The sequence below is a fragment of the Sorex fumeus genome, unplaced genomic scaffold (assembly GCF_029834395.1).
Source record: "Sorex fumeus unplaced genomic scaffold, SorFum_2.1 ptg000183l, whole genome shotgun sequence".
Taxonomy (NCBI): domain Eukaryota; kingdom Metazoa; phylum Chordata; class Mammalia; order Eulipotyphla; family Soricidae; genus Sorex; species Sorex fumeus.
The window spans coordinates 2,394,240-2,408,789 of record NW_026606240.1 but is presented as its reverse complement, the minus strand read 5'-3'; the positions used below and the strand labels follow the sequence as shown (position 1 = coordinate 2,408,789).

The window sequence follows — 14,550 nt, the reverse complement described above, 5'->3', positions numbered from 1 at the left end:
TTACATGCCCTCCCCTCCAAAAACCACGGTCCTGCTATGCACTAAGAGAACAGTTCAATGCATCCAACCCCATTTCTCTGGGTTTAAAATACTGTTAGAATTTTCATTAAGACACCCAAGTATTCTTAGCACTTATGCTTATTTTAATCTCAACTGAACTTTGTTATTATCACTATTGTTTACTGTGTTATTAAATACAGAGTAGAGATAAAAAAAAAAAATTCCAGGACTGGAGCGATAGCACAGCGGGTAGGGCATTTTCCTTGCACGTGGCCAACCCGGGTTCTATTCTCAGCATCCCATATGGTCCCCCAAGCACTACCAGGAGTAATTCCTGAGTGCATGAGCCAGGAGTATAACCCCTGTGCATCGCCGAGTGTGACCCAAAAAGAAAAAAAAATTTCCTCTTCATTTTACAAATGGACACTTCTAATTAGATAAAGTTTTTAGACAATAATCTAATTTGGGGCTGGAGCGATAGCACAGCGGGTAGGGCATTGCCTTGCACGCGGCCGACCCAGGTTCAATTCCCAGTATCCCATATGGTCCTCCGAGCACTGCCAGGAGTTATTCCTGAGTGCATCGCCGGATATGACCCAAAAAGCTAAAAAAAAGAAAAATTAAAAAATAAAGACCCTGTCCTTTAAAAAAAAAAGAAGAAGAAGAAGAAGAAGAAAATAATCTAATTTCTGTGCTTTACTCAAAGCTCTGGATAGCTGGGGAAATGTTTTGAATATCAAGGGGGAAAAAAGTAAAATGTACTTTCCTTAATTCATTCTCAGTTAGTCACTAATTTTTGATTGTGGTTTGCTCGTATCACCAAATCTGATTGAAGAGTCATTAATTTGACTCTTCACATGTCTGTTTCTTCCTCTCGAAACTGAACCAGAGATCTGAAATAACCACGGAGCTGCTGTTCATTCTTTTCTCCAGTCACCAAAGAAAAACCCACATCTGGGCCCATGTAGAGTGGAGGAAAGAACAGTCAGAACAAAGTGCACCTGAATGTAAGCTGTTTGCCCCAGATGTAGCAGAGGGCTAAAAAGAGATGGACAAGAATCCAGATTTGAAGATAGTCACTTTACATTTAGCCAAGCAAGGATTCTTGTAACAAAAGTCGGAAACTCAGAAGTATTCTGTCCTTCCCTTCTCCTCTGTGTCTCTGGATCTTTTCTCCTTTATATACCAAAAAAAAGTAAGAAAACTTATTAGCATGAAGATTAAATATGTCTGGGCCAGAGCAATAGTACAGCGGATAGGGAGTTTGCCTTGCACGCAGTCGACCCGGGTTCAATCCCCGGCATCCCATATGGTCCCCCAAGCACTGCCAGGAGTAATTCCTGAGTGGAAAGTGAGGAGTAACTCCTGAGCATCGCTGGGTGTGACCCAAAAAATTACAAAAAAAAAAAGATTAAATATGTCTGGGGCAAACCAAAAAGAGTCTAGCAGTTAAGGCACTTGCCTTGTATATGCCTACCCAGGTGTAATCCCTGGCACCACGTGATATCCTGAGCACAGAGTCAGGAGAAAGCCCTTAGCAACACGAGGTATGGCCCAAACATCAAACCAAAATTAAACAAAATCACAAAATCTAGGAATAAAAATTTTTTTCTAAAAAAGACATTCGTTCGGCACGAATATGCTGCCCAAGCCCATGCTTACACACACGTGGCCGAGCACATCTTGTGCCCAAGCCCATGAGTCACCCACATCTCCCCTCTTGAGATGTGTAGTTTCCTATCTACACCTCCCTCTCCCTCCCTCTCTCTCTTTTCTTTCTCTCTCTCTCTCCCCTCTACCCTCTCTCTCTCGCTCACTCTCGCTCTTGCTCTCTTTCCCTCCCCTCCATACCTTCAATACCCTACAAATAAAATCTGTTTTACTACACACACACACACACACACACACACACACACACACACACACGACGTTCTTGGGGCCGGAGCAACAGTACAGCAGGTATGGCTCGATCCCAGTGCCCCAGTAGTCCCCAAGCCCTCCAGGAGTGAACTGTTTGTGCAGACCCGGGAGTAAGCCCTAAGCACTGTCACTTTTTGCCCAAAACCCAAAAATTAAAAATAAATAAAAGACATTCTTGAAGAAAATCATGACTACTGTTTTATTCGTCTGGCCATTCTTTAGTAATTCTGGCAATAGAGAAGTGAGTTATAATAGGAATATTTTATCTTTTTATCTTAGGGTGACAGCGTTCCTCTTAAATCTCCTTTTTTTTGAAACTATCAAGTTCTGTGGCCCTGAATTTCCCACATGACCACATTCAGTGCTGGACCCCCCAGCTCGCCAGTGACAGACCACCCAGATTCCTGAGAGTTTCAGTGGCTGCACCTACATGGCTCCCATGGGCAAATAACCCCGGTGGAAAACGCTAGCAAGAGTTCAGACCCCCCTATTTAAAACGTGGGCTCTCAGGGACACGGGCAGCTCAGCAAATGGCAGCCACTGAACGGCAGAGAAACACCAAGGTCAAACCTCTTTACCCATGAGGATCCGCCACCACAAGTGGGAGATTAGACAAAGAGGAAGAGGAAGGGGTGGGTAACAAATGTTTCAGCTTTCTCAGAAAATGTCCATAAACGGAAAATTCAGAATAACGCTTCTTCCTACCATGACTGCATAGGGCTTCATTTCCCAGGCGTGCAGGTTGGTATTATCGATAATAATAGGGGATATGCCATTCCTCATTGCTTTTCTTGCTGCAACACAATGTTATATAACAGTGAACAACATGCAACAGAGAGAAGGACAAGCGTGACTGCCCCTTTTGTTACTTCTATTACAGGATGTCCTCAGCATACAACCTTAATGCCATCTTTTTCAGAACCTGTTATCAATCATTTCCTAATTCCTGGAATCTGGAAGGCGAAGGCTCTCTGGCCTTCTGCTGAGGGGCAAAATGACAGAATCTCTGATTAATCTCCTTTTATCAAATGTTTTCATTCTGCAGCAGCTACAAGGCTATGGACACGGTGGAATTTCCCAGGAGTTTGGAAAGATATCTGTCACCTCTTTTCTGGTTCCACTCGTGTGCTTCCTCCAGGAAGTCAGGATTGAATTCGTAGGTACCATCTTCCCTGAAGAAAAAATCATCCGTGCTGAAAATCAGGGCCCTGGGGAAGTCATGTTGCAATTGTCTGGAAAGTGAGAAATAAGAAATTATTTCAAGACTGTACAAAGACATGATAGGTCTTCCTTCTAACTGCAGTTTTCAATGGTGAGCACAACCCCCTACACACTTGCCTTCTGTGACTGAGCTGTTCATTTCCATCTAAAGGGAGCAGCTCCAGATTCTGGGTGAAACTTGCCACAAGTGGTGGGAGTTAGGGGAGGGCAGTTAGGATAGAGAAGGGACCACTATGACAATGATAGTTGGAAATGATCACTCTGCACAAGTACTGAGTGATGAAAGGAATTAAGAGTAAATATATATTTCCCGGAAGAGAACAGCACAGAATCTCCTACCCCCGCACCTGGCTGTCCTCACTGGGGCCCCTTGGAGGGGGGGCGGGTTGAGTTTCCCTCCCCACCCCAAGCAGAGCCCCGGAAGCCGAAGACCTCCAGAACCAGCCACCACCATGCTGAGACCACTCTCCACACGCATGAAGGTACTGGCAGAGGAACAAAGGCATGCGGGTCCCGGGGCTGAGATCTCCAAGCCTGCTCGGATCGGGGCTGAGCATCCTCCACCCAAATCCTTCATCTTCCAGTAGGCAGAGGTCACAACCACCAACTGCCCCCCCACCCCCCGCCAGCGCTGTGTAATCCCATCAACTGCCAAGACCCAGAGACTATAAAACCCAGCTCCCAGAAGCGCACGGTCGCAACTCATTCTTACTTTGGACAACCTGGCAGGCTACCGAATGTAACCTGCCCACATCGCAGAGTCTGGCAAACTCCCCATGGTGTACCCAATATGCCAAATACCAGTAACAACAATGGGTCTCTTTCTCCAACCCTGAAAGAACCTTGGATATGGCACTTTTTAAAATCTCAGGGCTAGGACGAAGGAGACGTTACTGGTGCCTGCTCGAGGCAATAGACAAACAACAGGATGATCATGATATAATATAGCACAGCGGTAGGGCATTTGCCTTGCATGCAGCCAACATGGCTGACCTGAGTTTGATTCCTCTGCCCCTCTCGGAGAGCCTGGCAAGCTCCCCGTGATGTATTCAATATGCCAAACACAGTAACAACAAAGTCTCCAATGGAGACGTTACTGTAATCGATGAACAATGGGAGGACAGTGACAACAGTGACACACATACATGTCACACTTTGTCCCGCTGTTCATCGATTTGCTCGAGCGGGCCCAGTAACGTCTCCATTTTGAGACTTCCTGGTGCCGGGAAGGAACCTGGGGACACTGGTGGTGAAAAATGTACAGTGGTGAAGGGATGGGTGTTGGAACATTGTATGACTGAAACGCAATCATGATCAACTTTTTTAACTATCTCAGGATGACTCAATAAAAAAAATAAATTTAAAAAATAATAAAAATCAATCAATCAATCAATAAAGGGAGCAGCTTATTCTCTCTTGTGGTGTTGCTCCTTACAGATGGAAGAGGGCTGAGGCCAGCATGGATGCCTCCAGCTCCTAAAGCGAACACGTGCTGGGGACACCTGGTGACTGTCTTCCTTATGGACACCTGGGCCTTTCCCCTGAGACATGTACCTGGGTGCTGGGGTCCCAGGCTGATGCCCTTCCCCGCACCCTGACACCTTCATCTGTCCTGGGTCCCATCTCCTTGGAGCTCTGCTTTATGCACCCACTAAAGACCCACTCGACAGGCAATTTCTTGATGAGGTACAAAATGAATGAAGTGACATTGTGAATTACCCTACAAGGTAACATGTTTCAACAAACTGAGGCCCAGGATCCTTTTTATTTATTATTTATTTTTGCTTCTTGGGTCACCCCAGCGATGCACAGAGGTTACTCCTGGCTCATGCACTCAGGAATTACTCCTGGTGATGCTCGGGGGACCATATGGGATGCTGGGGATCAAACCCGGGTCGGCCGCATGCAAGGCAAATGCACCACCCAGTGTGCTATGGCTCCAGCCTCCCAGGATCCATTTTTTTAAAAAGCAGAACAGGAGTGGCCGAAGAGATAGCACAGCAGGTAGGGTACCTGCCTTGCACCCTTCTGACCCTAGTTTGATCTTCAGCACCCTGTAATGTTGGTTCACTCACTTCCAGGAGTGATCCCTGAGCACTTCCAAGTGTGTTCCAAAAACCAAAAATGAAAATGAAAGACCAATTCCTTGACAGTTTTCATTTAAGGCATTAAGTTATTCTCAGAGTAACTTCAAAGAGAGCATATTTCCACTGAAAATCCTTATCAGACTATGTCGGAAGAGAGGATGGATAACAGTGTATATCTAGGCAAATCTCCAGGTTCCTGCCTCAGCTGTGAAGAGGCTAAAGTCAACTCCTTTGCTCCATCACGGGGCCGAGCTCATCAGAGAAGTGTCTGGCATAGTGCCTATCTCGAAAAGTCCAAGTCCCTTTGACCCACCCACTGACTAGTGAGGTGACACCCCACATTTCTGTCTTCGGGACTACAACACACAGAAAGTCCTCTCTACTGAAGAGCTTCCAGTAAGGTTCAAGTGAAGTCAGGACAGGGAAAGCATGAAGTAAACAGTAGAGCACTTGAGAAGTATAAAGTACTGATATTTTATTAATGATTACGACAAATAAGGTCAAATTCACCACCTCAGACTGGCTGATGTCATAGCAGTAATGTATACTGGAGTGAGTACATAATATTGTAGTTACTTCGAGAGAGTATTAGGAAATAGAGATGAAATGATTCGATGTTCAAAAATGAGTAAATACACACCAGAAACCAGAAACAAATACATACTGCTGTCAAAATTCTTTGAAAGACTTGCTCACATTCCCAAGGAAATCAAGAGAGCTGAAAAACAGTAATTCCAGACTAAATCCAGTTTATCTGGGAATAGGTGAAGGTGAGAAATTCAATGTACATAATCATACATCTTGATCTCAACTGCAATCTGAGAATCTCTCTTGATAGCTCTCTGGGAAAACACGGTCATAAGATAATATTAAAGAATGTTAATTACATAACTCATAAAACATTTATTGAGTACCTGACAAGTACAAGTTCTATACAAAATATGAAAGAAGTGCAGGGGCCAGTGAGATACTACAGTGGGGAAGGTGCTTGCCTTGCAGGTGGCCAACGCAGTTTGATTCCCACCACTCAAAATGGGTCACCTGAGTACTGCCAGGAATGATCCCTGAGCAAAGAGCCCAGAATAAGCCCTGAGCACTGCCAGGTGTGACCCAAAACCAAGAAAATAAATAAGGTGCAGTTTCCACAAAATTCTTGGCCTAATTAGAAGTCAGAGCTCACAAGTAATTGACGCAAGTAATACAATGAACACCCACTGTGCCAGAGTAGAACTAAGAGAGCATGCGGAAGGGGGCCGGAGTGATAGCACTGAGGGTAGGGGATCTGCCTTGCACGCGGCTGACCTGGGTTTTATCCCAGGCATCCCACATATCCCCAAGCACCGCCACGAGTAATTCCTGAGTGCAGAGCCAGGAGTAAGCCCTGAGCATTGCCGGGTGTGAGTCAAAAATGAGGCGGAGAACTTGGGAAGCCAGGGACGTGAGTCAGTGGCAGAGCACATGCACGTGTGAGGCCTTCAGTTTGATCCCTGGCAGCACACAGCCCCGACCCCCTTCAACCACCACATCTCAGCTCTGCAGGGAGCCACCTCCAAGGCGAGGAGTAGCCAGGAGTATCTCATCCCCTGGGGCTGAGACCCATGACCCCGGAAGAGGAGAAAGCAATGGCCAAGGGCTAATTAGGAGTGAGGGACTCAGGGGATTTGAGGAGCACTGACAGGAAGGGTGACAGTGGCATATCACATTCAAACATCCTTCTGAGTATCGCACCATTAATTGAAAAAGCACATTGGCAGGCTAGGATGTGCCCAGGGAGAAGTAAAAGGCCAAGACCATCCAAGGAATGTGGGTGTTTAAGTTGAGAACAACAGTGATGCATGATGGTTATCCTGGACTCTGAGCAACCTACAATGAGGAAAGGGAGGGGACTTAATCTTGTAGGGCAACAAAGGGGTGGGGATAGATGGGTTCCGCGGGTCTTGCCTGCAACCATCCCTGCAGTTGCAGGCATGCTGGCATCTGGCAAAAGGGGGTGCTGACAAAAGGAAGGGAAGGAAACAGGGAGGGGAGAAAGAGAGAGACAGAGACAGAGACAGACAGAGACAGACAGACAGACAGACAGACAGAGAGGAAAAGCGCCTGCCCTACAGAAGGCAGGGGGTTGGACTGGGGCTGGGGGGTAATGAGAGGGAACCTGGGGACACTGGTGCTGGAAAATGGACGCTGGTGGAGGGATGGGTGTTAGAATACTGAATGACTGAAATCCAATCATAAGAAACTTTCTAAGGGTCTGTCTCAGTGATTCAATTAAAAAAAATTATTTAAAAAGGGGGCGCTGATTGGGCAGGGCGGGCCTTCCTGGTGTAGTGGTGTCCCAGCGGGTTCCCGCCGACCACGGCCTCTGTGGGAAGGAAACCCACCCAGGCTGTGCTGTGGAATCTCAGCTGCCACAGCTGGTCAGTGCTGGTCCTCACTGAAGCCAGAGGTGGCAAAGAAAGTGTAGCATTTTAAAGCTCTCTCGGATAAAGTGACTTGAAGAAAGTTTAAAGGTTGAATGGAATGTAGATAGCCTCTACATATGTCTTTTAATTGTCTTTAAAAATACTCAAATTGAGAGTAAAACTTTAAACTGGTGTAATCATTAGAAAAACAACTGAGGGGCCAGAGACAGTACAGCAGGCAGAGCACTTTGACTTGCATGAGCCTGACCTGGCCCAATTCCCAGCACCAGATATGATCCCCTAAACCCTGTGGGGAAGTGGAGAGGGCAGTGTGGTGCTTCTGGCCCTCCAACACACACACACACACACACACACACACACACACAAATACTTTATTTTTTTTAACTTTTGTGTATGAAGCAACTCTGGAGAATAGTTCTAAAAGTTGTTTTTTGGTTTGTTTGGTTTGTTTTTTCGGTCCAGATTTTCTTGTCCCTTCTAGATCTGGCTTTATTTGTATTTCTATTACCTCTTCCACTCTTAGGAGGAATGGTATGAGTTTTTTCCTTGTTTGACCTTTATTTCTGGGTGTGTGTGTGTGTGTGTGTGTGTGTGTATGAGTGTGTGTGTGTTAGGGTTAGGGTGTGTATGGTGTGTATACGTGATTTTTGACCACACTCAGGGGTGCTCAGGGCTTCCTCCAGACTCTGTTCAGGGATCTTTCCTGGCACGGCTTCAGAGACCCAATGTGGTGCCAGGGATTAAACCAGGGTCAAGTTCATTCAAAGCAAGCATCCGACCTACTGTACTATCACTACAGCCCAGTGTTTGACCATTTGGTTGGTTTTTGTTTGGTTGGGGTTTTTGTTTTTATTTTTGAGGGGGCAGAGCTCAGTGAAGGGAATGAAACCCAGGGCCTCACTCACACAGAGCAAGGACTGCACTGTTAAACCACATCCCCAACCCTGTTTGACATGTGAGATCTGGGTTTCCTTTCCCACACATTCCTTAACTACTCTTGTTTTCCTTTTTTTACAATTGATACTATCAGTAGGAAGCTCTCCAATGTGTAAACTTTGTAAAATACCTTTGTGAAAAAACTTTCTAAACTTTGTAAAACTTTGTAAACTTTGTAAAACACCTTTGTAAAAAAAGGTGTAAAAGTACAATCTGGGAAACTGTTACCACGATTTCAAGAAATTCTTTTTTAAACCATTCATGCCCAGCCTACATTTTATTCTGTTTGAATTTTATTCCCTACTAGAGTTAAAAATTAAACTTCAAATTTTTTAAAAATTTCTCAGAATAAATTTCTCAGAATTCCTGGGGCTGGAGCGATAGCACAGCGGGTAGGGCGTTCGCCTTATAAGTGGCCAACATGGCCGACCCGAGTTCGATTCCTCCGCCCCTCTCGGAGAGCCCGGCAAGCTACCGAGAGAATTCGATATGCCAGACACAGTAACAACAAAGTCTCCAATGGAGACGTTACTGGGCCCGCTCGAGCAAATCGACGATCAACGGGAGGGCCTTTACTTTTACTTTACTTTACTCTCAGAATAAATGACCATCATGGAATATGACCACCTACACCTGCAGCCTACAAGGTTCCCTAGCAAAATACGAGTGTCTTTCATAGAATAGAGTTTGGGGGATAATACAGGTATTTCTGAGATGCAGGATCTAAATGTGTTCCTTTTGGTTTTGTTTGGGTGCCAACCTGGCCATGCTCAGGACTTATTCCTGATTTTGTGCTCAGGGATCACTCATGGTACTGCTAGGGGGATGAAGGGGGGCATCTGTGGTGCTGTGGATTGAATGTGGGTCAGACACATGTACTACCATATGTGGTGCTAGTGGTCAAACCCTGGCTGGCCCCATGCAAGGCAAGCACCTTACCCACTGAACTATCTCTCTGGCTCCCTACATGGGCTTTCTGATTATTCCTTCAAAACCTTGTTTTTTCATCACCTAAACGTTGAATAAGCTCTGGCTGGCAAGGTAGCCTCTTAAATACACAGGACGAAAGAGCTTTCTCTCCACGCTACATAAAGAACTAATTACAGAAACATCTTAAGATTCTCAGCCTTAAGTAGTCCTGTCCTCCCGTTGTTCACAACATTGTGAGACTTGTTGTTACTGTGTCTGGCATATCGAATATGTCACGGGGAGCTTGCCAGACTTTGCCATGTGGGCAAGATACTCTCAGTAGCTTGCCGGGCTCTCCGAGAGGGGCAGAAGAATCAAACCCGAGTTGGCCCGGCTGGCTGCGTGCAAGGCAAATGCCCTACCACTGTGCGATCTCTCTAGCCCCTCAAACTTTAAGTAGAAGCAGTAAATACTATTCCGTCAGCGAGTAGGTTAATGCCACTGGCTCTGTCTGCGCTACAGTGGCCAGGAGCATTAAGGGAAATTGAAGGAATGAAAAGAAAAGGGGCAAAAAAAGACAAATGAGTTCATAACAACTTCGCCTTCCCAGGCCCCACCCCAATTCTCTTTTTTTGTTTTGTGTTTTTCATTTTCCTTTTTGGAACAACACCTGACTTACTCCTGGATCTTCACTCAGGCCATGCTTGAGGTAGTTTCTCTCTGGCCCCAAGATTCATGATTTTGTGTACTGGTCATTCAGAAATATTTATTTTTGAATTGCATTTGTGATCTTTTATTGTTAATAAAACTTGTTTATTGGGAGACCTAACTTCATGAATATAATTTTTTATTAGTTTTTATTTATAATAAACTAGCAAAAATTTCTTTCTTTGTTTTTGGGTCATACCCAGTAGTGCTCAAGGGTACTCCTGGCTCAGTGCTCAAGGATCACTTCTGGCGATGGTCAGGGGAACATATGGAGTGCCAGGGATCCTACCTGGGTCAACTGCATGCAAGGCAAGCACCCTATCTGCTGCACCACCACTCCAGGCCTCTAATGAAACGTAAAAGAAAAAAACTTCCAGTTACAGGTATCCATAACTTTCCAGTGTTTTTATTAATACAACAGTCCTTCCCACTCCCAAACTTTAAAAACATCCACCTATTATCTTGACGCCAAGCATCAGTTAAGGGTCTAACTTTGATTTTTTTTGGGGGGAGGGGGATTTTTTTTTTTTTGGTCCACACCTAGTGGTGTACAGGATTTACTGCTGGATTGTTCCTGATGGGTTCAGGGGACCAGGTGCAGAGCCCCAACTCGATTTCTTTTTTCCTACATAGGAATCTGGTTACCAAAATTGCCCATGGCTTTTCCCATGATTTTGAAAACCCTTTTGATTCTTTGCCATTTTCTCAATTGTGGGAAAGTTTCACAAAAACTACCGTGTGCATTTATTTCCCCATGCATGCGTGGAGACATCCACAAAGGAATCACCTAAAGCAGAATTTCCAGGAGATGGCTGGAGCTATAGTACAGTGGACAGAGTATTTGCCTAGCACATGGCTGACCTGGGTTTGATCTCCAGCATCCCATATGGTCTCCCGAGCACTGCCAGAGTAATTCCTGAGTGCAGAGCCAGGAGTTACCCCTGTGCATCGCCAGGTGTGACCCCCAAGAAAAGCAAGAAAAAAAAAGAAAGAATTTCCAGGAGATCCTTTCTCATCTCGTTTTTTCAATTGAGCAGAACAGAGTAGAAGCTGTCTAAACATATTTTTGTTTCCTTCTGCCCTTTTTTTCTGATATAATCTGTTTTGCAAATTCTGGGGATTTTGTTTCCTCTGCATCTGGGAGAGTGTGGAGCTTGTGAAAGATACTCAACACTCGCGACTGTGAGCAGGCAGCCTCAGATTCCATGCCCTTCACTCTGCCAGCTCTCGAACAGGGCCCCCAGGGGAGGAGAACTGGATTTTCTCATCCTTGTACAGAGAACCTGACACACTCTCAGATGTGCCTTCCCAAAGTGCATCCCAGCACCTCCTTAAAAATCCGAGTTACAGAGTTAAGTGTTAAAATTTTGTAATTTCAAAATCACATGGCCCTTCCGCAGTCACTTGACATCATATCTTATTCATAACCAGCAACATAACACAAATTGTCTACTATTGCCTTTTCAGCAGATCTGAGTGTTGGGGTAAAATCTCGAATAATAATGGTGGGTCTGGTGTCAAAATATTGAATGTGATCAAAGTAGAGAGAGAGCAATGTGGAAATCATCTGCCCCACAGGTAGGGGGAGGGTTTGGGATGGGGGTATACTGGGGTTTTTGGTGGTGGAGAATGGGCACTGGTGAAGGTGTGGGTGTTTTTTTTTTTTTTAATTTATTGAATCACCGTGGGAAAGGTTACAAAGTTTTCAGGTTTAGGTCTCAGTCATGCAAATATCAAACACATTTCCCTTTACCAAAACTTATTTTTTACCATGAAGAACCCCAATAAAACTCCATCCCCCACCCCTCCCAGTCCCTGTGGGGCAGATGAATTCTAGTTAACACTCTATCTGCTTTGATTAGATTCATTGTTTCAATAAAAGATTCACCACTATTATTTAGAGTTTACTCCCCCACCCAAATCAGACATGCTGAAAAAGCATTGTGAAGTGATTTGCTTTCTACAGCTGGGTTCAAGAATTATATGTTGGTTTTGGATTTCTGCTATTTTACTTATTGACCCTGGAAGTATTTCTACTGAAAGTCAGATAGTTAAGAAATTGGTTTCTGTGCTCTGGAGACGTGGCCGTGCTGGAGAGCCGCTAGTGGGGGGCAACTGGTGGCCTCGGTAGGGCGTGAAGGGCGGACCGAAACGCCCCCCTTCCCGTGAGGTTTTAGTCGCCCCCAGTCCCCCGGCTCATACCTGCTGTCCACAAGGCTCCCATGCGGCCGCCATCTTTCTTTCCAGAGAGGAGAAGGCGACTGGGGCAACACCCTTTCCCCTCCGGACAGACCTGATGGCCTGGATTAACGCATAGTCCATTCACTTTTCTGCTCCAAGCTGCCGGGTTCTGCATTAAGTCCTTGTGCTTCTGGGGCCATGGCCGTGCTGGAGAGCCGCTCGCAGGGGCAACTGGTGACCTCGGTAGGGCGTGAAGGACGGACCGGAACGCCCCCCTTCCCATGAGGTTTTAGTCGCCCCCACACCCCCGGCTCATACCTGCTGTCCACAAGGCTCCCATGTGGCCGCCATCTTTCTTTCCAGAGGGAGGAGGGTGGAAGGGACCAACACCCTTTCCCCTCCGGGCAGACATGATGGCCTGGATTAACGCATAGTCCTTTCACTTTTCTGCTCCAAGCTGCTGGGTTCTGCATTAAGTCCTTGTGCTTCTGGGGCTGTGGCCGTGCTGGAGAGCCGCTCATGGGGGGGCAACTGGTAACCGCGGTAGAGCGTGAAGGACGGACTGGAACGCCCCCCTTCCCACGAGGTTTTAGTCACCCCCACACCCCCGGCTCATACCTGCTGTCCACAAGGCTCCCATGTGGCCGCCATCTTTCTTTCCAGAGAGGAGAAGGCGACTAGGGCAACACCCTTTCCCCTCCGGACAGACCTGATGGCCTGGATTAACGCATAGTCCATTCACTTTTCTGCTCCCAGCTGTCGGGTTCTGCATTAAGTCCTTGTGCTTCTGGGGCCGTGGCCGTGCTGGAGAGCCGCTCGCGGGGGGCAACTGGTGACCTCGGTAGGGCGTGAAGGACGGACCAGAACGCCCCCCTTCCCATGAGGTTTTAGTCACCCCCACACCCCCGGCTCATACCTGCTGTCCACAAGGCTCCCATGAGGCCGCCATCCTTCTTTCCAGAGAAGAGAGGGCGAATGGGGCAACACCCTTTCCCCTCTGGCAGACTTGATGGCCTGGATTAACGCATAGTCCTTTCACTTTTCTGCTCCAAGCTGCTGGGTTCTGCATTAAGTCCTTGTGCTTCTGGGGCTGTGGCCGTGCTGGAGAGCCGCTAGTGGGGGGCAACTGGTGACCTCGGTAAGGTGTGAAGGACGGACCGGAACGCCCCCCTTCCCATGAGGTTTTAGTCGCCCCCACTCCCCCGGCTCATGCCTGCTGTCCACAAGGCTCCCATGTGGCCGCCATCTTTCTTTCCAGAGAGGAGAGGGCGAATGGGGCAACACCCTTTCCCCTCCGGACAGTCATGATGGCCTGGATTAACGCATAGTCCATTCACTTTTCTGCTCCAAACTGCCGGGTTCTGCATTAAGTCCTTGTGCTTCTGGGGCCATGGCCGTGCTGGAGAACCGCTCGTGGGGGGCAACTGGTGACCTCGGTAGGGCGTGAAGGACGGACCGGAACGCCCCCCTTCCCATGAGGTTTTAGTTGCCCCCACACCCCCGGCTCATACCTGCTGTCCACAAGGCTCCCATGTGGCCGCCATCTTTCTTTCCAGAGGGAGGAGGGTGGAAGGGACCAACACCCTTTCCCCTCCGGGCAGACATGATGACCTGGATTAACGCATAGCCCGTTCACTTTTCTGCCCCAACCTGCTGGGTTATGCATTAAGTCCTTGTGTTTCTGGGGCTGTGGCCGTGCTCCAAACTTAACTATGATTTTCAGAGAGAAACGTTGGGTGGTTTACTTCCCATGGATCACTTTGTATATAGAGAGATGTCGCGCAGCCACATAAGCAGCCGCGCGGTTTTGAGGAAAAGTCCTAGTTCCCGCATACTCGAGCTGTGGTTGTAGAGGCTTCTGGTCACCGGGGTTCCATCTGGGGGAGGCGGGATGCGGTACCTACCCCATCTGGGGCTTCCCGATGATCTCAGCTCTTTTTGGAACCTGTTTTTTTTTTTTCCCCCTTCAGGATCTGTGGATCCCGCCCTCCATGTTGTCCTTCTCTTCGGCTGAATGCTGTAAATATGGCGCTGGGGGGCGGGCTGCGGGCGTGACTTCTGGAATCTGAGGTTACCTGGGAGTTGTAGTCCCGGCAGATTTGAGGAAAAGTTCTAGTTCCCGCATACTCGAGCTGTGCTTGTAGAGGCTTCTGGTCACCGGGGTTCCA

At 47.2% G+C, this 14,550-nt stretch overlaps 1 protein-coding gene across 2 annotated transcripts in view; it reads right to left on the bottom strand.

The window, feature by feature from the left end:
• The window catches only part of N4BP2L1 (NEDD4 binding protein 2 like 1), a 32,973-nt gene that overhangs the window by 3,169 nt on the left and 15,254 nt on the right, over window positions 1-14,550 (bottom strand). For both annotated transcript variants that reach the window (XM_056107936.1, XM_056107937.1), the window contains exons 2-3: window positions 3,025-3,152; window positions 2,626-2,714 (exon numbers count right to left, since the gene is read on the bottom strand). In XM_056107936.1, coding sequence (XP_055963911.1) covers window positions 2,626-2,714; window positions 3,025-3,152 — 217 coding nt within the window. The remainder of the gene's footprint in view (window positions 1-2,625; window positions 2,715-3,024; window positions 3,153-14,550) is intronic.